Below are 27,586 nucleotides of genomic sequence, written 5' to 3'. Positions count from 1 at the left end.
TTTTCACTCAATGATGACTTTTAAATTGTTCTTTTGCTCCTAAGTTTAGCGACCTCTTGACTGTTCTGGAAAATCAAAGAACTTGGGAAATAATCAAACAAACATTAAATTCAATCACCCAGAAATATTGGGGAGACAAACGAAATTTCACTCCTAAGAATCTAAAGCCCCCGTAATAAATACTTCTTTGCTGACTGGCAAATGAACGTTTATCAGCCCTTCTCATGTCTAGAGACACCAAGTAATGGGGACAGCTTAAGAATGGTTTGTGACCAAGACTGGGGACTATTCTGGGCTCTATGGAAGTCCAGCACAGTTCAACTCAACTGTCGGTGGTGCCTAATCCTGGAAAATGCTGAGGGCCCTGAACGTGGATCAAGGAAAGGCTGTTGGTGCACTCTTCCCTGTCCTCGGCAAAGTCAGGGAACAGGTTCCTGATCCCCCAGATTCCAGCTCTTCCAAATGTTTCTCAGGAAAGAAGCCTGCCCTGCTGCTGATGGCCCAGGAGCCTGCCTGGGAAGTTCTGGGTAAAGAGCAAGATGAAGAGAGTCCTCCAGTCTCCTCCTCACCAATGCCCTGCAGTTCCCCACACCTTTCCTGTCCTGTGTACTTGTGTAGGAATGAGATCTCCAGAAGAGATCAGACATGGGACCATAGTGTGTTGATGGGGAAAAAGCAGAAAGGGATCACTTTGGAATATGAAATCAGTGAAGAGAGGGCAGTTCTTAGTGAACAACCTAATGACCACATGACTGAAACAGAGAACTAGATGGTGGGAAAGCAATGAAGGGAAAAGCTGCCAGGGACATAGTCCATGAAGACCTTGGGGAAGTCCCACCTATTAACACAAAAGGTGCCAAGTCCCAGAACTGTCGGTGTGCAGCAGGGGCACAATGAAAGCCTTGTGGGAGTGAACTGGCTGGTGGCCCAGGACGTCCCATCAGAAATGACTACTGTTTTCTGTGCTGTATGCCAAGAGCACAGAGCAGAGTTCCTTTAATGCAGAACAATTTTTAGGCCATATTACTCCTTTATGAGTATGTAGATGGCTTTTTTAGACATTACAAAAAGTTGACTGTGGTGAAATTTGAGCTGCATTTAGACTTTTATTTGGCTTCTATGAACTTTTCTAATTGCACAGCACCTTGTTATCAAGACTCAGCATCATTTGATCTTGGTTACTTGTGGTCTTCATGGCTTCGGTTTCCTGTCAAAGGCATTCCTGGTAAATCATTCCAAGCAGTTAGGTACTTTGTGTATCTTATTTGCTGTGATCTGGTAGGTACCCCTTGCATACCAAGAAATTCTAGCATGCTATCATGAAAAGGACACCCAGGAGAAAGAAACACAATTTATTTCATTAAATTCAACATTTGTTAAGTGCTAAGTTCACACTTGGCATAATGAATAATTTTCAAACCCTGAAGTAGATAATCATATACATAACATCTATTTAGGTCTCAACAACATTATATTGCATTCCAGAAATCTGTCATTCCCCTCTATCCCCCAACACACCCACACACACACAAATATTAAATGAGTTAATTCAGTTAATTCAAATATTAAATGAGTTAATGTTTAATTTAATTTAATGTAATTTAAATTAAATTGACACAATGTATTTGTGAATAATAAAACATGTTCAAAATGGAAACATTATTTGAAAACACAGAAAATGTGCAAATTAGTGGCACTTATATCCAAAACTTTATTACACCAAATCCTTCTTGTCTATTCTGAATCACCTAACATGCTGTCACTATTATGTTAAAAAGTTTTTTAAAAAATAGACTGGTATAAACATATTTCTAGCAGTTCTCAATAACTATAAAATCAATGTACTTGGCTTTTGTTTACTGACTGCTCTCCAAGAATTTTTTAATCCAGGAAAGAAGAATATCCAGTTCACTGATGGCTTTGTAGATTCCTTTTTCTCCAATCTGCAGATAAAGTACAGATGTAAGAGAAGCTGTCCATACTTTAAAAAACAAAGTGTTTTAACATAAGGATTTAGAATTCTTACCCCATAAAATATTCTTTTTATCCTGGTAATGGATTTCATTTCTCTAGCTGATGAAGCACAGGAAATCTAAAAAAGCAACAGTAAGTACATATAACATTGTTGAAGAGGCATTAATGATAGTCTTTCATTCAACAAATATTTATACAGCAGGTGTTATGTGCTAAGCACTAGATATGTATTGGCAAATAAATAATACATGATCTTTTTCCTCACAGAGCTTAAAGTTTCATGGGAAAGCAGATGATAAATAAAACAAACAAAAAATAAAAATTTACAAATTGCAATTAAAGATATGTTAGCAATTCACAAAGCTCTATGACAGGGATTTATAGGAACCACTTACTTTCAATTGAGTGGTCAGGAGGGTTCCTTTGAAAAATGATTTTTTTTTAATTTTATTTTATTTTTTTTTTTGAGACGGAGTTTCACTCATGTTACCCAGGCTGGAGTGCAATGGCGCGATCTTGGCTCACCGCAACCTCCGCCTCCTGGGTTCAGGCAATTCTCCTGCCTCAGCCTCTTGAGTAGCTGGGATTACAGGCACGCGCCACCATGCCCAACTAATTTTTTGTATTTTTAGTAGAGACAGGGTTTCACCGTGTTGACCAGGATGGTCTCGATCTCTTGGCCTCGTGATCCACCCGCCTCGGCCTCCCAAAGTGCTGGGATTACAGGTGTGAGCCACCGCGCCCGGCCGAAAAATGATATTTGTATTAGTCCGTTTCACATTGCTTTAAATAACTACCTGAGATTGGGTAACTTATAAAGTAAAGCAGTTTAATTGACTCACGATTCTGCATAGCTAAGGAGGCCTCAGGAAACTTACAATCATGGCAGAAGCCGAAGGTGAAGCAAGGCACATGTTGCATGGTGGCAGGAAAGTGAGCGAAGGGGGAAGTGCCACTCTTTTTAAACCATCAGATCTTGTGAGAACTCATTCACTATCATAAGAACAGCACAGGGGAATCCACTCCCATGATCCAATCGCCTCCCATCAGGTTCCTCCCTCAAGGTGTAGGGGATCACAATTTGAGATGAGATTTGGTTGGGAACACGGAGCCAAACCATGTCAACATTTAAGTAGAGACATTAGAAATGGGAAGGGGCTAGCTGTATGAGAAACTGAGGAAAGAAGAGAGGAAACTGGGGAGGAGACACAAGAGAGTAATTCAGGCAGAGGAAAATGTGCTCCTCCAAGGCAAGAGAGAGCTTAGCGTTTTCAAGAAATAAAAGAAAGAGAAAGAAGAAAGAAAGAAAAAAGAAAGAAAGAAAGAAAGAGAGAGAGAAAGAGAGAGAGAGAAAGAAAGAGAGAGAGAAAGAAAGAAAGAGAGAGAGAAAGAAAGAAAGAAAAGAAAGAAAGAAAGAAAAAGAAAGAAAGAAAGAAAGAAAAAAGAAAGAAAGAAAAAGAAGAAAGAAAGAAAGAAAGAAAGAAAGAAAGAAAGAAAGAAAGAAAGAAAGAAAGAAAGAAAGAAGAAAGAAAAAGAAAGGGAAAATGATAAAGAAAGAAAGAGAAAGGGAGAGAGGGAGGGAGGGAGGAAGAGAGAGGGGGAGGGAGGGAGGGAGAGAGGAAGGAAGGAAGGAAGGAAGGAAGGAAGGAAAGAAATGAGTAATTAAGCAAGAGAAATGTGGGAAGCATGAGAGACATGAGACTGACAAGAAAAAAATTACCTTTTAAAACATCACTCTGCCTGTCATCTATAAAGCACAGAACAACATTCAGTGTAGACTACCAGAAGGTGCCCAGGACGTTAATCTTACTTTCTAAATTAGAGGAAGCAGCAGGCTGGTATCTTTAGCAGCTGGCTTGTAGGCTGGCTGGCCAGGGGAAACTACCCGTCCCCTTTGTGCAAGTGAATTCTCAAACCCTATCTGAGCACAGAAATCACCTGGGCATCAAACAGGAAAGTTAATATCCTCCTCTATTCTCCCACAAATTTCTATAGGACTAACAAAAGAAAAGAAAGAAAAGAAAATGTGAAAATGCCTAATTTATCTACTTTAGTTTTAATTAAAAAACATTTAGCACTGGAATAGACCAAGGAGATTGAATAGGCCAATTGTTTGCAATTTGCAGAAAGGGAGACCAAGGTCCAAGTAGTTAAGTCACTCACCTAATGTCCCATAAGAAGTCCTATCCTAGTGACAAAAGAGTGTCACTATCTAACAGTTAACGATAACAGTTAAAACTCATAAAATGGAAGTGACTAAATGAAAACATTTAGTCTCTAAATGCCCTAGTGACAAAAATAATGTCATATCAATAAACATAACACTTAAAAGTTCAAAGTGTTAACACTTCAAAGCTCAAACTCTTGAAATGGAAGTGGCTAAGTGATAACATCTATTAAAATGAATGAAACATGGTTGAGGTCAACCAACAGGTCTCTTCAGGGATGTTAATGGTGGCAATAGTGTGATGGCCTTGCCCAAATGGGAAGGCTACCTTCAAGTCACACCCTGATAGGAGGGAAGAAACTCTTTCTGTGAAAGGGGCCTTCGTGATTAGGCACAGCAGGGTGCTGTGATCAAGAGGCTGTCGACACAGACTGCTCAAGTTGAGGTAGAGTTTGCAGGATTCCTGAACACAGGGTTAGAGCTCCCTGTGATGGAAGCTCTGACTTCAGAATGCTCTCGAGGTGTAGTTCATGTTATACTTGCACCCAACTATACAACAAGGAATTCTTTCTCTGGGATGCGTGGAATGTTCTATTCTGTCATTAGTGTGTCTGTGAACGCTCAGTAAAACTTCATCCTAATATTTAATGCATCGAAGCCTTTCTAGAAGTAATAATAGCATCATTCCTCATGTTTCTAAAATCATGTGTTAGGATTTAAAGATTTCACACTGAAGGTGAGAGACCAAAGAACCAACCACATTCTGGACACTACGGAAGTTAAATAAAACTAAGGCGTTCCTGTCAACTGTGTCTTCTGCCCAGGGAACTTGGATGAGCAATGCATCCCACAGCAGGTGGAAAGTACCAGAGAGAGGTTTTTTTCCCTCACTCACACCAAAGGTACGTGCTACTCTAAGAAAAGTAATGAGAGTCAGAAAGGAGGAAAACACTGTTCAATAAAAATAAAAGTAAATAAATAAATAAATGGTCCATGCCAGTGTTGTCACGACAGCTACACTCTTGTTGAAGGGATACTTCCTGGTGCCTTGAGTACTGTTTACTGTGAGTGACTCATAGTAAAGATCTGACCTATGGAGTTCTCATTTTCTTTATACTGTTGGAAATGTGCGCACAGGTTCAGTAAGACGGCAGATTTTACTGCCATAATTCAGATTGCTTTGCTCAAAAAAAGGAATTTATTAAAAGAATGATTTCCTTTTCCTTATATTTTTTGTCTAGTTGCAGTGGCTGAAATTAGAATGCGTGATATAAGGGTCAGCAGTTTTATCATAAGAATGGCTGAATGATTTGACAATCTCAACAGAAACAGATATGGTCTGGACTACAGGCAATTTATTGGGAGGGCTAGAATAACTAGAGATCAGCTCAAAGAAAAATGTGAGATAGTCACATAATAGGAAGCATTCATTCTTTATTATTAAGTCAACATATATGAATCGCAGCTTGCTTTATGCTAAGTATAGAACAGTGCCGCTGCCATATAGCATTGATTTACAGTTGACAGTGAAAGATTTACAGTTGAACAATGCAGGGTAATGTTAGGAGCACTGACCGCCCCCAACGAAGTTAAAAACCTGTGTATAACATTAGACTCCTCCAAAATTAAACTGCTAATAGCCTACAGTTCACCTGAAGCCATATTGATAACATGATCAATCAATTAACACATATTTTATGTGAGATATATATATATATACATTATATACATACTATATTTTATAATGAAGTAAGCTGGAGAAAAGACAATGTAACTATGAAAATCGTAAGGAAGAGAAAATATATTTACTATTCATTAAGTGGAAGTGGATCATAATAAACGTCTTCATTCTTGCCATCTTCATGTTGAGCAAACTAAGGAGGAGGAGGAAGAGGAGGGGTTGGTCTTGCTGTCTCAGGGATGGCAAAAGCAAAAGAGGTGGAGGAAGTGGAACGGGAGCAGGGAGGCAGGCATACTTGGTGTAACTTTAAAGAAACACATAGAAATGTCTGTCTGACTTTTTTGCTTTTTCATTTATCTAAAAATATTTCTATACAGTACTAACCCTTCTTCCACCATTTACTTTTGTTTCAGTGCTCGTATCATAGAAAAGTTCGTCTCATAAAAGAGGTTAAAACCAGTCTTGAATAATCAGAACCCTTCTGCCAATTGTCTAACGTCAATTTGTTTTCTGGCTCTGCTTCTTCTATGTCTCCTTCTTCCTCGTTTGACACGGGTTCAGAAGCAGTCATCTTCATCATGTCATCTGCTAATTCCTATGGTGCAGTCTGCTAGCTCTTGAATTTCTCCAAGACACATATCTTGATATCTTCAACCTGCACCCCCCATATTTTTGCCATATCCCGGATCTATTTTGTGATTTTTTTATTAGTTCTGTTGTAAATTCTGTGCAGTTTTGTACAACATCTGAACACACTTTTCTCCAGCAGGAGTTTATTGTTTCAGGCTTGATGACTTTCATGGGTTTTTCTATAACAATGATAGCATCTTCAACAATGTAATCACTCTAAACTTGAATGATGTTCCCTCCATTGGTCTTCTCTTCCACAGTGTTGACAATCCTTTCTGTAGAATACCACATGTAATGAGCCTAAAAGGTCCTTATGACCCCTTGATCTAGAGACTGAATTACAGATGTTGTATATGGGGCCAAGTAGTTTATTTCAGTGCCTTCTGTGTTGAATTCATGGGGTTCTGGTTGGCCAGCAGCATTGCCCAATATCAAAAAAAAAAACTTTGAAAGGCAGTCCCTTGCTGGCAAGGTGCTTCCTGACTTCAAAGCACCAGTGGAACCAATCCATAAAAAAATGTTCTCATTGTCTGGGCCTTCATGTTGTACAATGGAAAGACTGGCAGCTGGTGTTTACCTCTTCCCTTCAAGGCTCAGGGATTAGCAGCTTTATAAATAAGGGCATTCCTGATCATAAACCTGACTGCATTTGCACAAAACAGTAAAATGAACCTATTCCTTCCTGCCTTAAAATCCTGGTGCTCACTTCTTTACTGATAAATGTCTGTAGCATTGTTTTCCAGAATACGACACTTCCATCTCCATTAAAAACCTATTCAGGCAGATATCCTTCCTCCCCAGTGATTACTTTAATGGCACCTGGGAACTTGCCTTCTCTCTCTTGGTTGGTAGAAACTGCTTCTCTTGTTATCTTGACACTTCTTAAGCCAAATGTCTTTCTAAAATTATCAAACCATCCTTTGCTGGGATTAAATTCTACAGTTTTATATCCTTCATCTTTCTTTTGCTTTAAATTGTCATATAATGACTTCATTTTTTCTTGAATCGTATCAGAGTCTACAGATGTGCCTTTCTTTTAGCACTTTTACATGTGTAGTGAGGGATTCACAAATTTCCTTTTCTTTTTTTACAATCGTCCTTATGCTAGATTTATTTATCTTGAAATGTCAGGCCACCACAGCTGCAGACCTCACTCGATAGTACAAATCAAGCAATCCAGCTTTTTCTTGTAATGTCATGACTTTTCTCTGCTTCTTGGGAGCACTTGGGAGCATCAGTGGCACTTTGTGTGGAACCCATGGTATTATTCAAGGTTTATGATATTGCACTAAACACAATGAAAAATACACAAGAGACCACTTCTTACTGCAATGGGCAATTTATTGCAGAGACAAACTGCTCACATGAAGATAATTAATATCAAACAGTATTTTAAGTGGGTATTCACAACACTTGAGCTCACTACAACAGCAACAGGAGGTGACTATAGAATTATTACAGTAGTACAGCATTACTACAAGTAATCTTGTGCAGCTAATTATCTCCATGTGAGCAGTTTGTCTCTACAGTAAATTTGCACATTACCAGTGTGCAGTTGCTACCAACCGGGAGGCAGCAGACAAGTTCCCAGATGCCAGATGCTTTAATACGGCATCTTTACCTTTGTTTACAAATTGCTCCATGTATGGCCTGTAAGTGTTTGCGTGCATAGGTTTTGATACATTTTAACTCTTTACAATAAACTGCAGATATTTCACGGTAGCAAATGATAAAACAGACTAGTAACTACATATATTTTATGCATTAATGACATACAATTTTCTTAATTTTTTCAATATTTCTAGGCTACACATTTCATCTGCAAGTTTTTCAAATTGTTACAAATCTCCAAAAAATTTTCTCATGTATTTATTGAAAAAAAAAAAACCACATATCAGTTGACCCATGCATGTCAAACCTATTTATTAAAAATAAAACACACATATAAGTTGATCTATGCAGTTAAAACCTATGCAGTTCAAACCTCTATTTAATGTATAAAAGCACCATGCATGAAAATCACCTCAGGATACACGTGATGCCTCACAATCTGCTGAGAAACAGAGTGATGCACAATTACAAGTCTATGCGACAAATACTATGGTTAAAACAAAAACATGACTGCTCTGCGAGACAGAGGAGAGGCAATCCCTGAAGTCTTCTAGGAGGAAAAAAGTGAATTGTGTCTTGAAAGATGAGTGGAAGGGGCAGGAAGACGAAATGAGTAGGCAGGGAAGCAAGATGTTCAAAGGCTGGAGAACGCAGAGACAATTTAAACACCCACCAGGTCTCAGCTGAAAACTCTAGACTAAATCATCCAAGTTATGGTCCCCAACTTCCACCTCTGCTGCAGCACATCCCCTGTTTGCTCTCTTTGCAGCACCAATGACAACTTGAGACTAGCCAAGATGGGCTGAAAGCAGTTTTTTTTTTTTTGAGACTGAGTTTCACTCTTGTTGCCCAGGCTGGGGTGCAATGGCACAATCTCAGCTCACTGCAACCTCTGTCTCCTGGGTTCAACCATTCTGCCTTAGCCTCCCAAGTAGTTGGGATTACAGATACCTACCACCACACCTGGCTAATTTTTTATTTTAGTAGAGACACGGTTTCACCATGTTGGCCAGGCTGGTCTCGAACTCCTGACCTCAAGTGGTCCGCTTGCCTTGGCCTCCCAAAGTGCTGGGATTACAGGTGTGATCCACCAGGCCCAGCCAGCATCTTCAATGAGCTCTATGAGGACAGAGATATTGGTTGTCAATTTTTGTTGGGTCCCCTGCAACTGGAACAGTGTTCAGTAAATAATAAACGTTTGCTGAATAAATGAATCAACAAGTAAAATGCAAGCATCAAGTTACTGCTTCAGGGTCCACAAGCCTACTCATTCTATAAAAGTTTGAAGCATGGCCTAGACATTAGTGAGCCTTATAACTTTGTTTAAAATAATCAGATAAACAGGTAATACAGTCCTTAGTTGTTTTTCCAATCTCCTTATGTGTTCAAAAAAAATCATACAAATTTGTATTGTGTATGATGGCTAAAGCAAAAATGGAAGATCTCTACTGATAATTCTGCGTGAAAAAGATAGTGGGTTACGAGTAGACAGCTACATGTGTCACGGTTCCTCAGAGCAGTAACTGCCCAGACTGCATTCTCACAGAAAATGGCCACAAATCCTCTCCACAAAAAGGATTTTATTACGTTATACTCTATCATATTACAAATACACGGTCAAGGGAAAGTGAAAAACCATACATAAGACCTTACTTTTTATATACATCAACATACGACTTCAGACTGAATCATAAGTACCTTTCTTGTTTGTTTTTTAGTTGATCTTAATGGTTAAGATGGTGTCTACTCTGACCGTGGCCTTGGTTTCTTGAAAGATTTTCTTCTCCAAAATACAAATGACAGATAAAAGGGATTGATAAGAGATTAGACTAGACACTAAACTTAATTTTATTGTATTACTGCAGATACAGACTTTTAAGCAAATCTTTTTCAGTTTTTGCACAGTAGTTCACATGAGGTCCTACAAATATTATCTGAAGTGTTTTAAAGCAATACTTGAGAAAATTATGCCAGTGTAACATTTTAAAAATAGGCTAAATAAATAAATATTAGTTTGGCAAAAAAGCACAAGCACTTGGACACCAACACAAAACTACTGAGACCAGAAAGGTTGATAGAAAACTTTGAAAGAAAATAATAAAATTAGCGTAATTTGAAGAAAGAATGATCACAAGCAAGTTTTCACGAAAGGAAGAAAGAGTGACTAAACTATTAGCCAGCTGTCTCTCTGTGAGACCAAATTCATAATCAGACATTTAATTTTAATTTAAAAAGACAAATATCCAACAACTGAGTAGATATTGAAGAGTTTATAAAACATCATTATCCAATTTCTATATTCTCTGTAACTACAAAGATCATCTAATATAGATAAGCTAGCTTACCTAGAAGAATCTTAAACCTTTGTAAGACATTTCTTCATGTTCCAACCATGGAAAAAAATTAGAAAGAGTTTTTTAATACTTTAAAAACAAATGGATACTATAGCAGGATAATATTAGTGCAGGTTTTTACATTTTTCAGTGTTATCATTCGTCAGAGTTAGTTCATACAATTTAGCATGTAAAGAAAATTCCTAACTCAGCAATAGAGCTGCACCCCATAATTTTTTGTTGAGACATAATAGATGTAAATATTTTCTGAGCACATGTGACACTTTGATGCATTCATATAATGTGTGATGAGTAAATCAGAGTAACTTCCTCCCACTGTATTTTTGAGCCCATTGTTCAACCTCTCTTCATCTCCCCACATCCCTACCTCTCCCAACTTCTGCTCACTGCCAATCTATTCACTCTCTTCATGAGATCCACTTTGTTAGCTCCCACAAATGAATGAGAACAGGAAATAGCTGTTTTTCTGTGCCTGGTTTATTCCACTTAACATAAAAACCTCCATTCCACCCATGTTGCTGCAAATGACAGAATTTCATTTTTTCATGACTGAATAATATCCCACTGTGTATGTATACCACATTTTCTTTATCCATCCATCCACTGATGAGCACTTAGATTGATTTTATACGTTGGCTATTGTGAATAGTGCCACAATAAACATTGGAGTGCAGGGTATCTCTTCAAGAAATTGATTTCCTCTCTTTAGGTTATATATCCAGTAGTGGGATTGCTAGATCATATGTTAGTTATACTTTCAGTTTTTTGAGGAGCTTCCACACTGTTTTCTATAATGGCTACACTAGTTCACATTCCCATTAACAGTGTGCCAGCGTTCCCCATTCTCTACCTTCTTCCCAATATGGTTACTGTCTTTTAAGTTATAGCCATTCTAACTGGGGTGAGATGGTATCTCATTGTGGATTTGATTTGCATTTTTTGATGATTAGTGTTATTGAGTATTTTAATATCCCTATTGGCCATTTGTATGTCTATTCAGATCTTTTCCCCATTTTCAAATCGGATTATTTGCTTTTTGCTATTGAGTTCTTTGAGTTCCTCATATATTCTGATTAGTCCCTTGTCAGATGGATAGTTGCAGATATTTTCTCCCATTCTATAGGTTGCCTTCTCACTTTGTCAATTGTTTCCTTTGCTGTGCAGAAGATTTTTAGCTTTATAGAATCCCATTTGTCTATTTTTTTCTTTGGTTGTCTGTGCTTTTGAGGACTTACTCAAAAAAATCTCTGCCCAGACCAATGTCCTGGAATGTTTCCCCAATGTTTTCTTCCAATAGTTTCATAGTGTCAGGTCTCATATTGGGCTCCAATCCATTTTGATTTGATTTTTCTATATTGTGAGAGATAGGAGTCTAGTTTTATTTTTCTGCATATGTTTATCTAGTTTTCCCAGCATCATTTATTGAAGAGACTGTCCTCTCCCTAATGTATATTCTTGGCACCTTTATCAAAAAAATGAGTTGGCTGTAATTGCATGAATTTATTTCTGAGTTCTCTGCTCTTTTCCATTGGTCTAAGTTTTTTGTTTTTAATGCCAGTACCATGCTCTTCTGGTTACTATAGCTTTGTACTATGTTTTGAAGTCAGGTAGTGTGATGCTTCCAGCTTTGTTCTTTTTGCTCAGTATTGGTTTGGCTTGTGGCAGCCTTTTGTGGTTTTGTGGTTCCATGTAAATTTTAGCATGTTTTTCTATTTCTGTAAAGAATGTTAGGAGCATTTTGATAGGAATTTCATTTAATCTGTAGTTAGCTTTGAGTAGTATTGATATCTTAACAGTATTATTTCTTTCAAAGAAGGAGCATGGAATATCTTTCCCTGTTTTGTGTGTGTCCTCTTCAATTCATTCATCAGTGTTTTATAGTTTTTCTTATAGAGATCCCTCACTTCCTAGGTATCTTATATTTTTTGTAGCTATTGTAAATTGGATTGCTTTTCTGATTCCTTTTTTTATATCATTCACTGTTTGCATGCATAAATGCTATGGACTTTTATATCTTGATTTCATGTCCTGCAATTTTACTGAATTTTTTATCAGTTCTAACAGTTTTTGGCGGAGTCTTTAGGATGTTTAGAATATAAGATCAAGTCACCTGTGAAAAAGGATAATTCACCTTCTTCCTTTTCAGATTGAAGGCACTTTATTTCCTTCTTTGGACTATTTGCTGTGGCTAGGACTTCCAGTATTATGTTGAATAAAAGTGGTGAAAGTGGTCAACTTTGTCCTGATCCAGATCATAGAGGAAAGTCTTTCTATTTCTCCCCATCCAGTATGATGTTAGCTGTGAGTTCATCATATATGGCCTTTATTGTTTAGAGGTACGTGCCTTCTATATCTAGCCTGTTAAGGGTTTTTGTCATAAACAGATGTAAATTTTATTAAATGCTTTTTCAATATCTCTTGAAATGATCATATAGTTTTTGTTCTTGGTTCTGTTAAAATATCACATTTATTGATTTGCATTGAGCCATCCTAGCATCCCTGGGATGCATCCCACCTGATCTGGTGAATGATCTTTTAAATGTGTTGTTGAATTTGGTTTGCTAATATTTTTTGTGAACATTTTTGTGTTTGTTTTCATTAGAAACATTGGTGTATAGTTTTCTTTTTCTTTGTTGTGTCTTGTCTGATTTATATCAAGGTACAACTGACCTCACAGAATGAGTTTTAAAATATGCTCTTCTCTTCAATTTTTTAAGAGTTTGAGTAGAATTGGAATTACTTATTTTTAAAACCTTTGGTAGAACTCAGCACTGAATCCATTAGGTCCTGGGTTTTCTTTAATAGAATACTTTTGTTATGGCTCCAGTCTTGTTACTCATTATTGGTTTGTTCAGGTTTTCTTTCCTCATTGTTTAATCTTGATAGGTTGTATGTGTCTAGGAATTTATCCACTTCTAGGTTTTCCAATTTGTTAGCATAGAATTGTTCAAAATATTCTGTAATAGTTATTGGTATTTCTGTGACATCATTTGTTATGCCTGTTTTTTAATCTCTGATTTTATTTTGTGTTTTCTCTTTTTTTCTTGGCTAAATATCCACTCTGTTTAACTTTTCAAAAAAACCAAATTTTTCTGATTAAGTGGTCAATTTTAGAGTAAGTGTAATGTGGTGCTGAGAATAATGTATATTCTGTGGATTTGGGGTTAAGAGTTCTGTAAATGTCTATTAAGTTCACTTGGCCCAGATCTGCATTCAAGTCCTGGATTTCCTTGTTGATTTTCTGTCTTATTGATCTGTCTAATATTAACAGTAGAGTGTTAAAGTCTCCCACTATTATTGTGCAGGAGTCTAAGTGTCTTTGTAGGTCGTTAAGGACTTGCTTTATGTATCTAGGTGCTCCTGTATTGGGTGCATATATATGTAGGATCATTAGCTCTTCTTGTTGTATTGATCCTTTTACCATTATGTAGTGCCCTTCTGTGTCTCTTTTGATCTTTGTTGGTTTAAAGTCCATTTTATCAGAGACTAGGATTGCCACTCCTGCTTTTTTTTTGCTCTCCATTTGCTTGGTAGATCTTCTTCCATCCCTTTATTTTGAGTCTATGTGTGTCTTTGCACGTGAGATGGGTCTCCTGAATATAGCACACTGATGGTTCTTGGCTTTTTATCCTATTTGCCAGTCTATGTCTTTTGAGTGGGACATTTAGTCCATTTATATTTAATGTTGATATTGTTATGTGTGAATTTGATTCTGCCATTTTATTACTGGTTGGTTGTTTTGCCCTTTGGTTGACGTAATTTCTTCATTGCATCATTGGTTTTTACCATTTGGTTCTTTTTTGCAGTGGCTGGTACTGGTTTTTCCTTTCTGTGTTTAGTGTTTCCTTCAGGAGTTCTTGCAGGGCAGGTCTGGTAGTGACAAAAATCTCTCAACAATTGCTTGTCTGTAAAGGATTTCATTCCTCCTTCACTTATGAAGCTTAGTTTGGCTGGATATGAAATTCTGGATTGAAAGTTCTTTTCTTTAAGGATGCTGAATATTGGCCCCCACTCTCTTCTGGCTTGTAGGGTTTCTGCCAACAGATCCAGTGTGAGTCTGATGTGCTTCCCTTTATGGGTGACCCGACCATTCTCTCTGGCTGCCCTTAGTATTTTTCCTTTGTTTCAACCCTGGTGAACCTGATGATTATGTGCCTTGGGGTTGCTCTTCTCAAGGAGTATCATTGTGGTGTTCTCTGTATTTCCTGTATTTGAATGTTGGCCTGTATTGCTACATTGGGGAAGTTCTCCTGGATGATATCCTGAAGAGTGTTTCCAGCTTGGATTCATTCTCCCCATCATCTTCCGGTACACTGATCAGGTGTAGATTAGGAGTTTTCACATAATCCCCTATTTCTTGAAGGCTTTTTTCATTTCTTTTCACTCTTTGCTCTCTTTTCTTGCCTTCTCATTTTATTTCATTGAGTTGATCTTCAATCTCTGATATCCTTTCTTCTGCTTGATCTATTCGGGTATTGAAACTTGTGTATGCTTCATGAGTTCTTGCGCTGTGTTTTTCAGCTCCATCAATTTGTGTTTGTTCTTCTCTAAGATGGTTATTCTACTTAGCATTTCATCTAACCCTTTTTCAAGGTTTTTAGTTTCTTTGCATTGGGATATAACATGTTCCTTTAACTCAGAGAAGTTTGTTATTACCCACATTCTGAAGCCTGCTTCTGTCAATTCATCAAATTCGTTCTCCATCCTGCTTTGTTCCCTTGCTGGTGAGGAGTCATGATCTCGTGATGGGGTAGAAACATTCTGGTTTTTGATGGTTTCATTCTTCTTGTGCTGGTTTCTCCCCATCTCTTGGATTTATACAGTTTTGATCTCAGGTAGCTGCTTGGGGAGGACTCAATGCTATCCCCATTAAGCAACCAATGACCTTCTTCACAGAACTGAAAAAAACCACCTTAAACTTCATATGGAACCAAAAGAGAGCCTGCCTAGCCAAAACAATTCTAAGCAAAAAGAACAAAGCTGGAGGCATCATGCTGCCTGACTTCAAACTATACTACAAGACCACAGTAATCAAAAAAGCATGGTACTGGTACCAAACAGAGACATAGACCAATGGAACAGAACAGAGGCCTCAGAAGCAACACCACATATCTACAATCATCTGATCTTTGACAAACCTGAGAAAAACAAGCAGTGGGGAAAGGATTTCCTGTTTAATAAATGATGTTGGGAAAACTGGCTAGCCATGTGCAGAAAGCAGAAACTGGACCCCTTCCTGACACCTTACACTAAAATTAACTCCAGATGAATTAAAGACTTAAGACCTAACACCATAAAAACCCTAGAAGAAAACCTAGGCAAAGCCATTCAAGACATAAGCATAGGCAAGGATTTCATGGCTAAAACACCAAAATCAATGCAACAAAAGCCAAAATAGACAAATGGGATGTAATTAAACTCCAGAGCTTCTGTACAGCAAAGGAAACAATCCTTAGAGTGAACTGGCAGCCAATAGAATGGGAAAAAATTTTTGCAATCTACCCATCTGACAAAGGGCTAATATCCAGAATCTACAAAGAACTAAAACAGATTTACAAGAAACAAACAAACAAACCCATTCAAAAGTGGGCAAAGAATATGAACAGACACTTTACAAAAGAAGACATATATGAGGCCAACAAACATATGAAGAAATGCTCATCGTAACTGGTCATTAGAGAAATGCAAATCAAAACCACATTGAGATACCATCTCACACCAGTTAGAATGGTGATCATTAAAAAATCTGGAGACAACTGATCCTGGAGAGGATGTGGAGAAATAGGAACACTTTTACACTTTTGGTGGGAGTGTAAATTAGTTCAACAACTGTGAAAGACAGTGTGGCAATTCCTCAAGGACCTAGAAATAGAAATACCATTTGACCCAGCAATCCCATTACTGGGTATATACCCAAAGAATTATAAATTGTTCTATTATAAAGACACATGCACATGTATGTTCATTGCACCACTGTTTACAATAACAAAGACCTGGAACCAACCCAAATGTCCATCATTGACAGACTGGGTAAAAGAAAATGTGGCACATATACACCATGGAATACTATGCAGCCATAAAAAATGATGAGTTCGTGTCCTTCATAGGGGTGTGGATGAATCCGGAAACCATCATTCTCAGCAAACTGATACAATAACAGAAAACCAAACACCACATGTTATCACTCATATGTGGGTGTTGAACAATTAGAACACATGGACACAGGGAGGGAAGCATCACACACTGCAGTCAGTAGTGGGGGGCTAGGGGAGAGATAGCAAGGGGTAGGGAGGGTGGGAGGGATAATGAGGGAGCAATACCAGATATAGGTGATGGGGGGATGAAGGCAGCAAACCACTTTCCCATGTATGTACCTATGCAACAATCCTGCATGATCTGCACATGTACCCCAGAATCTAAAGTACAATTAAAAACAACAAATAATTAAAAAATAAATTATTTTATTACACTTTATGGATAAATAGCTAGGTGAAAGAAGCCAGACCAAAAAAAAAAAAAAGAGTGTAACACATACAATAATGCCATTTACCTTAAAGTAATGGATATATTTATTATCTTAATTGTGGTGTTGATTTCACAAGTGTATACATATGTTAAAACCTTCAAATTATACACTTTAAATATGCTCAGTTAATTGTATGTGAATTAGAAGACTGGACACAGTTGCTCACAACTGTAATCCCAGCACTTTGGGAAACTGAGGCAGGTGTATCACTTGAGGTCAGGAGTTCAAGAACAACCTGGCCAACATGGTAAAACCCCATCTCTACTCAAAATACAAAAATTAGCCAGGTGTAGTGGTACACGCCTGTAGTCCCAGCTACTCAGAAGGCTGAGGCACAAGAACTATTTGAACCCAGGAGGTTGAGGTCGCAGTGAGCCAAGACAGTGCCCCTGCTCTCCAGCCTGGGTGACAGAGTGAGACTCCAGCTCAAAAAAAAAAAAATTATATGGTAATTATACCTCAATAAATCTATAAATAAATACGTTAATACATTTTAAACATACACAAAATACATACAAAGAGCTACATGCTACTGTTGTAATTACACCTTGCATGGGACTCCTCAAACTTTTAGCAGGTCTATTAACCCCCTGCAAGCTTTCTACGTCTGTGTTCTTAGTGAATGGCACCAGCACCCGCACAGCCGGCCTCCACGTAGAAATCTTGGGCTCATCTTGGGCTCTCCTCTCTCCTTCAGGCTTTCCTTACTCTCGCCTGTGACATTGGTGTGCCATCACTTCGACACATTATTGCAAACCTCTTCTCACGGTTTCCTCTGCTTGAGCCTCACCTCTACATATATCTCTACATAGTCACCAGAGAGTTCTTTCTAAAACATTGTGTATTTGACATCCAACGCTTTTCCATGACTTTCCATCATCCTCAGGATAAAATCCAAATTCCTTAGCCAGTCTTACCAGGCCTGCCTTTACCTGACCCTATTAATGTCCCCTGGCTAAAATCTGACCAGCCTGCCTTGTCTTTACGGTCCACAAGCCCCTTTACATCCATACTCAGTTACTTGCAGCTTCCTGAATATGGCATGTCGTTTTATACCACCAAACCTTTATTCAGGCTTCTTCCTGTGCCATTCCCCTGGAAGTGAAGCTCAAGCATCACCTCCTTTAATAACACTTTTTCGATTTCCCCCCAACATGTACTCTATGTCTGCAGCAAGCAGAATTAACTACTTCTTCCTTTGGGCTTCCACAGTGACTTCCTCAGAAGGAAACTTTAACCACTCATACATGTTGCATTTTATGACTCATTGAACTTTTTTCTTTACTTCTCCCATCCAAAAAGAATTTGGAGAGCCTGGACCAAATCATGCTTCCTTTCTTACCCTAGCACCTAGCACAGTGCGCAGCAAGTATAGGATTAGGTCAAACTGCTGTAAGACAATTTGCCAAAAATCAATTCACTACCCCTGATGGTTAATATTGAGTGTCAACTTGATTGGATTGAAGGATGCAAAGTATTGTTCCTGGGTATGTCTGTGAGTGTGTTGCCAAAGGAGATTAATATTTGAGTCAGTGAACTGGGAAAGGCAGTGCCACCCCTCATTTGGGTGGGCACCATCTAATCAGCTGCCAGTGCGGCCAGAATAAAAGCAGGCAGAAGAACATGGTGTGACTATACTGGATTAGCCTCCCAGCCTACATCTTTCTCCCATGCTGGATGCTTCCTGCCCTCAAACATCGGACTCCAAGTTCTTCAGCTTTGGGACTCGGACTGGCTTCCTTGCTCCTCAGCTTGCAGATGGCCTATTTTAGGACCTCACTTGTGATCATGTGAATCAATACTCCTTAATAAATTTGCCTCTATATATACATCTATCCTATTAATTCTGTCCTTCTAGAGAACCTTAATACACTACTCAACCAATTTACAAAATGTACTTGTTTCTTTTAACCCATTAGTTTCAGTTATTTCAATTTTTATTTTGTCTTTATAATGCCATTATAGGGTAAGTTCAGTTTTCCTGTGTCTGAATTCCCTTCCTATTCATGAGAAGAATATATTCATAAGAAGAAATCATTCATTGACTAGTTATAAACAGGATCATCCTGTACCATTGAGCAAGGCATGAATACCCAGCTTAAGCGAGTGCTGTATTTATTGTACCTTGCTCCTGCAAGGCTATATATTTTTTTCTGCTTTGTGCAAAAGTACTCTGTAAGCTAAGAGTGACCCTGGTCATAAATAATATTTAAAAATTCTTAAATATTTATGGCAGGACTGCTAGCTGTTGTCCAAAATTTTTTTCTTTTCTTCCAGTTACTTGTGCCATGTGATGAGTTCTTGCAATGGAATGTGAGCAGAGTGAATGTGTGATTTGGGGAGCAAGACCTCTGAGAAGCTGAAACGTCTTCTTACTAGTCTCATCCCTCCTAGGAGAAGACATAGCTGTAATATGGAATGTGTCTGGATCCTTGATTCATGATGTGGAGAAATGCGACACCATCTAAAAACCCAGATTGGACTTTTACATAGGTGGAAAATAAAGTTTTTAAAATGTGAAGGCACCAAAATTGGAGGAGTACTTCTTACAGTTGCCAGTTAGCCAAAGCTAACTCTAACACCAAAACTGGTACAGTTACTCAAATGTGTTCTTGACTGTGTCAAATTCTTTTTTTTTTTTTTTTTTTGAGACAGAGTCTCGCTCTGTCACCCAGGTTGGAGTGCAGTGGCACAATCTTGACTGACTGCAACCTCTGCCTCCTGGGTTCAAGAGGTTTTCCTGCCTCAGCCTACCAAGTAGCTGGGACTACAGGCATGCGCCACCACGCCCGGCTAATTTTTGTATTTTTTTGTTGAGATGGTTTTTCACCTTGTTGGTCAGGCTGGTCTCAAACTCCTGACCTCAGATGATCCACCTCTCTCGGCCTTCCAAAGTGCTGGGGTTACAGGTGTGAGCCACCGCACATGGCCAAATTCTTATATATTCTCCCCCGCATACAAATATGTTAATGTTAAATGTAGTCATAAGAATTCTGTATGTTCAAAAACACTCTGACCTTATGATTTTTATATCCTCAGGTCTCCCATCTCTCTGCTACTCACTTTATTTATTTTCAGAAGTAGGAATTAGGAACAGAGACAAACACAACAGTCCTCAACACGAAAGCTTCTTTCTTATGAAGACAAAACAAAGCTAGTCAACTAAAACTAAATAAATAAAAGAAAAAAATAATCCAACAACTTGGTTATTGACAAATTCATCATTTGGCAATTGTTCTGGAGCAGGCTCATGGACTGTTTTTTAAGTATATTAAAGGAAAGGAGGATGGGGGTGGGAGGAAAAAGAAAGGAATGAAGAAAGGAAACCACGTGGTCTCAGCCATTTAATAAATACCCATCAAGTGCAAATCCATGCCCTCAAAATGTGGTAATTACTTATTCCATTGCCTTTATCAAATTACTTATTCCATTGCCTTTACCATATCAAATGGTATGGTAATTACTTATTCCATTGCCTTTATCAAATAGTAATGAGTGACACAATGTTGCCTATAAACAGGAATAAAAAAGAATAAATGGAAGAGAGGTGTATAGGACTGTTACTCACCATGGGCATTTTACTTTTACATCTGAATTTTGAACTATCTAAAACCTAAAACTGTTCAATAGTGGGCTGATGATATGAACGTCAAAAGAGTAATATTATCTGTAGCCAGAAATCATAAAGCTCCATGTAAGGCAACTGCAAGTAAAACAGCTGGCAACATGTAATCCAGTATCTAATTCCGGGTTATACTAGAATTCATCTTTAAGTTTTTCTTTCTGGTGATACAAAACAACACCCACCAAAGATAACTCAGATATAATCCAGGTTATATTCCAAGGTAATGAGATTTGGTAATATAGTACATAAATATTTCATCATTGGAATTGCAATATTTCCCCAACCCAAATGTTCCTATTAAACCCACCAGGGAAGGCTACTGTAAATTTTAAAGGAAGAATTGAGTACTTTGCTATCGATATGTGAAAATTTTCACCTAATTCAGCACATAATCAACAAATCCAACCAGAGTCACAACCTATTTGGTAAAATATCACTATCTGAAAAAAAAGTTACCACCACAAATTAAAATGTCTTTGCAACTTAAGCAGAGTAAGCATCTTTTAACAACTCTGGTATCCATTAAATTGTCAACAGAAATAAAACATGTACACAGATAGGAGCACTTAAAAATCCCATTCACAAACTAACAATTTATAAAGAGCTGTAGTAATCCTTACTATTACCTTTAATGTATTAAGATACAAAATAAATACTTACTGGATTCTTCGAATGATTTAATGCAATCAATATCATATGTTTTGCTTTTTAAAAATTATTTCCAAGTTTTGGGGGGAAATTTCAGAAGAACACACACCAATGTTTTATTGTTGGCATAATTTCAAATATTAAGTGCACACATTAAGCAAGTAGGCTGTGTGCCAAAATTCTGTGTGTAAATCAGCTGTTCAGAACACAGACAGCATTAACTCCAGAGCAGCACTACCAATGCAGCAATCATTGTTCAATCAACCCCTCAAAATCCTACTTGGCATATAGCATCATACAACCTAAGCATTATCCCAGAGTACCACCTCCTGGAAACAGAGAGTGGGCTATTTCCTCCTGTCTCGGGATTGTGGAAGCAGCCTTGGACCAGTTTTGAAATATTGTCAAGGTTCTGCAGAAAACTTGCTAAAGCTTGGAGCCTGCACAACTGAAGGCCCCCTCTCACAGTCCCTCTTTTCAAGAAGGGACTTGGCCACTCCTGCTCTGAATCCCCAGAGCTTTGTTTTACTTATTTTTCCCACAACAACCTTAGTAGTATGGACAGCACGGGAAATACAGCAAGTATAATTAGTTTCTATAGGTTGGCCATTTATACATTAATTACATTTAGTGTCCATTTTTAATTAAAAATATATATTTAAATTAATGTTTACTTCATGTTTTATAACTTCTGTCTGCTAAACCCTCTCCCAACCACTAATTCAGAACTTTATAGAGTAGATGCTCAGTTAATTTGTATTAAACAGACAGATACCAGCTTCTGTTGCTAGAAATATATAATTATGTTTGGCTGACAGATTAGACACCAGGCCAGTTACCTTTTCCCCTAAACCAATGTCTGCAGAGTCTTTCTAACGCTCGGGCCAATCCCATTGCTTTATATTTTACAGGGGAGCCTGCTTTACCCCAGGGCATAAACTTCACAGCTCGTGAAATAAATTAACTTATGCTGACACTGATAGGCTGGCAGTGGGAGGAGGGAAGAAGGAAAGCGTGCAGTTCTGGGTTGCACGAGGAGATTAATCAGATGATGTGTTTGTATTGGGCCACAGGAGGGAGCCAGACACTTTGGTAAGCAGCAGCAACCAACCGGAGCAGCACCACACTGTCCCACCCACTTTGGGGGCCCTTTAGGAAAAAGCTTCCCCAGAAACAAACCAAGAAAAACCAGAGTTCCTAGACATATCTAGGTTTCCTAAGCTTTTCATCTAGACTATTGCTCGTTTTAGGTTATAACTGTTGCTATGTGTTCTCTAGCTATTTGGGCTAACAAAACCAAATTAGTGGTAAAAACCTGACATGGATTTGGGGGTTCTGGGTAACCAGACACGCTGTACTGTATCAGGCAAGGATTTAACAATGCAACTTATATTTATGAGACTATTTATAGCTACATATGTACTGTCTTCATAAGGTAATCTTATAAGTTAAGTATAGAACAAAATTTCAGGCAAGGGAACTGGCCCAGAGAATTCTCCCTGTGTTTTGAAAAGAGGTATCAGTTTGTAATTTTTTATCATTGTTGTGAATTTAATAAAATATGAGAGTTTATGAAAAAACATGCAATCCAAACCTAAATAAGTATATGACAAACACAAACTAACCAAAGAAATACAGAACTTAAATTTGTTGGCTTTGGTTTTTTGTTTGTTTATTTGTTTTGCTTTGCTTTGCTTTGCCTTTAACCTAACTGATAAGCTGACATTCATAAAATTCCTCAGGTACCCTGGGGCTGAAATTTGGGTTACTGAGCACTTTAGTTGACCACAAGAAAAAACACATCCTAACTCTTAAAAACTAAACACCTGTCTCTGATGGCCCAGTGTTTAAGTCTCAGTGACGATGATGCCCAGGACGGAGAGCTCCTTTCCAACTGGCTTCCCAAGGATTGCAATAAGGCTCCCCACACCACCTTTGTACCACCTGCAAGCTACAACTGCAGGAGGCTAGAGAAAGCACACTTGGACCCCAACCAAGTGCACAGAAAAGCTTCAACACTCCCTATAGAGGCAACTCAACATTGCACAGATTCCTGCTCAGTGTTTTTTGTTTTGTTTTGTTTGTTTTCTGCATTGGTCATTAATACTGTGAAAGTTTTCGTGGAAATGTGATCACCTTTACCTTCTTAATTAATTCTCCATTGTTTGCTATGACAGTGACCATACTGGGGCATCAAATAATTCAGGTACCAAAGAAGGCATGTCTATCCCTTTTTAAGTGTTTACTGAGATTATGCCTTAAAAAGGGCACAACTGTTTTTTTAAAGGTAAGTAAATAAGAAAAAGGACATCAGAAAGTTCTCATTATTATGGAACAAAAGGAAAGAGAGAGAAAGAAAGAAAAAGAAAGAAAGGAAAAGAAAAGAGGAAGGAGGGAGAGAGAGATGGGGGGAGAGAGGAAGGAAGGAAGGAAAGGAGGAAGGAAAGAAGGAAGGAAAGGAGAGAAAGATACTAGAATAGTGTTCCGCACAAAGTTGGTACTCAGGAAATATTAAATGGATGAATGAATTACTCGAGAATCACATAATGAGAAAATGATTTTAAAGTACTTATTTGAAAACCATTTCATGTTACTTTAGCTCTCTTCAGTGTGCTTTATGAGCCATTCTTTAAGAAATAATAAATAACAGCATTCTGAGTGATGCACAGTTATTTGATGCTATTTCCCTGGTGATGACCTCTCCATTTGAACTACAAGCCAACAGTTGCAAAGCTCCTTTTACTCACCCTTTGGTGTGTAGATAGCTTCTTACATGCTGACTTCTAAATAGGTTTTTAGGATCAAATGCACGCTATTTCTTGTGTATACTTACACAATGGCTCAATTTCTGCCTAAGGCTATGAAAGTCTTCCACAAAGTGTATTTTCTTGCAATCTTGCAACTGGAGTTGACCAAAAACGTCTTCCATGAAGAAGGACAGAAGCTGTTCTTGAAATTGGCAGTTTTTCTACAAATAAGATACAAGAAATTGCATATGGTAAATTATGAATCTTTTTTTAATGTCCCCCTGATCATTACTTAGTTACTCTCTGAAAAAAGCTAAAATGCAGGGAGAAATAAACATCAAATAAGTGGAAATGTTAAAAAAGAAAAAGACTTTCTGGCTTACCATAAATTGCTTTTTTGTGTTCTTTTTTAATAATCGTATATTTTTAATGCGGTCTTCCTACAATAAAACAAAAAGAAATAAGTTGTATCCAAGACTGTAAATGTCCTTGAGGTCATCATTTTAAGTAGAGCCTAATACTTACTGGAATCGTTGCTTTGAGCCATGCTGCTTTGATATAGAGAGCGTCAACAGCTTGGGACAGTGTCCCCCTTGGGTAACAACTTTTGCTGAAGGAAGATTGCCTGTGCTTGGCAATGGCAAGAGACAGAGTGACTAACAGCAGCCCACACCTCAAAATGCAATTCACCAGCATTTCCCTTCACTCCACTAAGCGTGTGTCACTCACAGCGGCCCAAGCGATACTAGTGCTGGTTAGATGAGAGGATAACCTACTTAACATAGCCCTCAAAGCCACCAGTCCAATGAGGTGCTGTGAAAGATAATTTACAGTTTGTATAGAGGAAGATCACTTTGGTTGTTCTATTTTTTTTTTTTATTATTCTTTAGAGCTTGCTTCATAATCAAAAAACGCTGATCATACCATCAACTGACATGATTTAAAAGCTCAGGCTTACTGGTAAGACTGGGTTCTCATTTCCAAAAAAAATCAGAACTTCAGTTGCCTGTCACAGCGGCTTGCATTATTTTAAAAGCCACGTCAAGCCAATTAAAAAGTATAATTTCCAGGGGGCTGTGTCATAATTTTTTAACCCCATGTGAAAAATCTCCTTTTCTAACCAGAATCCCAGAAAAATTTAACAAGGAGGTGGAAATGGGCAGCCCCAGGAACCCTGCTCATGACTCAGATGGGTTTTGTGTTTATCCCTTGCCGCACCCTTCACCCAGCCCGTCCTCTTCCATTATTCCACGGCTAGCAGCGAGAACGTTTCCAGTGCAGAAACAGTAACCCCTCTTAATATACTCCAGATTTGTTTGGAACTGGGCCTAGGACTAAGGTTCACAATGTCGTGAGTTATCTGTCTTTTCTGTCCAAATTTACCACTCAGACTTTCCTTGTAACCCTCAAATGCCAGAAGAGTGCAAATTTCTTGAAGAAAGAGACCAAATATTTTTACCTTTGAATCCAGCATCTACCACGACACCTCATCTAGAGAAGAAGTGCATCCATTATTAATTGAGTAAATACTTTTGTCACATTGTGAGATGCTACCATAACTGCTTTGTTTTTAAATTTTCTTCCATTCACATGTTTTTATTAAAGACCTGCCTATACAAAAACCAGTGCTGGGTATGGGGGAGCCACCACAGTGGATTCTCCACGGACTCCCGTCTTCAGTTCTGTCCCAGTTCTTCCTAGGCAGTAAGTATGGCTCATTTTGGGTAGCAGCCCCAACATAAGGGGAGGGCAGCCCAGAGTCATATTCCAAGAAGCAGAGGTAGGTCATCAAAGCCTAGAATGAATAGAGTTAATGTGGTACCAGAGATAAGTCAACGCTAGAAATCCAGTTTTGAGTTAAGAGAGTCTTCGAAACTAGTTAGTCAATAGCAAGCATCAGAACCCAAGACTAGATTCCAAATCAAAGCAAGCAGGGCTTTCAAAAAAAGGAAGAAGAAAATGGGGAAATAAGAAAAATGCTTGGACTGTTTTCTGCTGTTTCAAAAACTGAATGGATCTCTTGGAAGAACCCAAGCCCCATTTCCCCAAGAGCAAGATTGCTGGTAGAGACACGCCCTGTCAATTGAGAGGAGAACTATTCACAAAAAAACTGTAACCGAAGTCAGCTGATTGGGAGTGCCAAGTGAAGTTCACTGAAATTTTATGAAATTCAGAAAAAGAAAGAAGCAGTTGCAGTTGGGAGTGGCTGAAAGGGTGTTTGAACAAGGACATGAAATACACAAAGGGATTTTTTTTTTTTTTTTAAGCAGAGGAATGCCTAGTATTCAGAGTTCCTTTGGAAAGAAACGGTGTGAACATGGAGGGATCAAAAGCTCAAATGCCCTTAGAGGGCACAGGATTAATACACACACGCTGGGTGGGTAGATACAGGACAATTTGTGGGTAGATACAGGACAATTGTGGCTAATATGCATATATTGTCACCAATCCTAAAATCTGCCTAATTACATAGCCTATTAACACACTCTGTGGGTGCAGTAAAAGGATGACACAAAATACTTCCCAGAGCCATATACTACCTTGAGCAGCCAATTTGAGATCCCTGGTGTGTACCAACAAAACCTGTGGCTAATATTGATAACTCGAGTGGCTAATATTGATTAATTAAGTTGATGTGGGTTCTGGCTGATTTTTAACTTCTAGTAGTTGCATTTCCATAAGTATCTTATAACCTTCAAATCATCATTACAAAAGGAAAATCCACATATATTCCTAGAATGCCTCTGCTTTGGTTTACAGCCAACTCAAGGAAACTGTGGCCATTTCTTTATGAATGATCGTATCACCCATTGGATCATAGTCCTCTTCCATTTTAGTCAGCAAAACTGCCTCATTAGGGTCCTTGGATAAGCAGGAAAATCTGACCTCAAAGGATAGATAGTGCCTACTAAAAAGGATGTTCAAAACATGAGTCCTGAAGAGAGTTCCAAAGAGGAGTCCCTAAAGTGTCCTAAATAACAGAAGAGCCATTAGAATAAATGCATAATATTCTAAAAGCCCCAATTTAAAAGATAGTTTCTGCTTCACTGAATATGTATTTATTATATCACTTTCATGAATATCTTATACAGAAGGTATGAAACTTGCTATTAATTACAAAGAGATTGGGTTTTGAAATTGATTCACTCTGATTCTGTATGGCCTTGAAAAAGTTATTAGTCCTCTCTAAGCTTCCATTTTTGTCTTCATTAAAATGGAGCAGTTACAATACTTCAGAGGGTTGTCATGAGCAATAGAGTATGTTACAATGCAGTAATATAAATAGAATGTCTAGCACAATGACAGCCGTAGAGGCACTCTGGAAGTGGTGGCTACTGATTTATTATTTATGGAATAATAAATAATAAATGCATGTGTAATACTCTGAATAATGTTAAAGTTCATCATGAGCCTTCAGGAGCTTTCAGAAATGGTTGAAGAAAGTGAGAAAAGTGAAGGAAATGCAACGATCTGACAATAGGTCCAAAAAATACATAGGCACGAGAAATTTAATTAATCCCACACATCCAAAGGATGAACTTGGACCATTAAGTGGATATTTTAGGGAGGCCATTCTTATGTGATGTACAGGAGAACATTCAAACAACTGATCTGCCCAAAAA

At 38.1% G+C, this 27,586-nt stretch overlaps 1 protein-coding gene across 2 annotated transcripts; it reads right to left on the bottom strand.

The window, feature by feature from the left end:
- Nucleotides 1-562: 562 nt before the first annotated feature.
- On the bottom strand, nt 563-25,135 carry IL26 (interleukin 26). 2 transcript variants are annotated; one of them, XM_032288033.1, is made up of 6 exons: nt 24,489-25,135; nt 24,347-24,403; nt 24,050-24,184; nt 2,027-2,092; nt 1,846-1,943; nt 563-1,314 (listed from the first exon to the last, which is right to left on the bottom strand). In XM_032288033.1, exons 1-5 carry the CDS (start codon nt 24,657-24,659, stop codon nt 1,857-1,859), a joined length of 516 nt encoding a protein of 171 aa, XP_032143924.1. In that variant the 5' UTR covers nt 24,660-25,135; the 3' UTR covers nt 563-1,314; nt 1,846-1,856. The 2 variants fall into 2 exon arrangements, with proteins under 2 accessions (XP_032143924.1, XP_032143921.1); XM_032288030.1 differs by lacking the exon at nt 563-1,314 and having other exon boundaries at nt 1,337-1,943; nt 24,489-24,952.
- Nucleotides 25,136-27,586: the final 2,451 nt, after the last annotated feature.

This window comes from Sapajus apella, unplaced genomic scaffold (assembly GCF_009761245.1).
Source record: "Sapajus apella isolate SASKATOON/1434 unplaced genomic scaffold, GSC_monkey_1.0 scaffold2, whole genome shotgun sequence".
Lineage (NCBI taxonomy): Eukaryota > Metazoa > Chordata > Mammalia > Primates > Cebidae > Sapajus > Sapajus apella.
The sequence above is the reverse complement of the archived record's forward strand: the minus strand, read 5'-3'. Positions and strand labels throughout refer to the sequence as shown.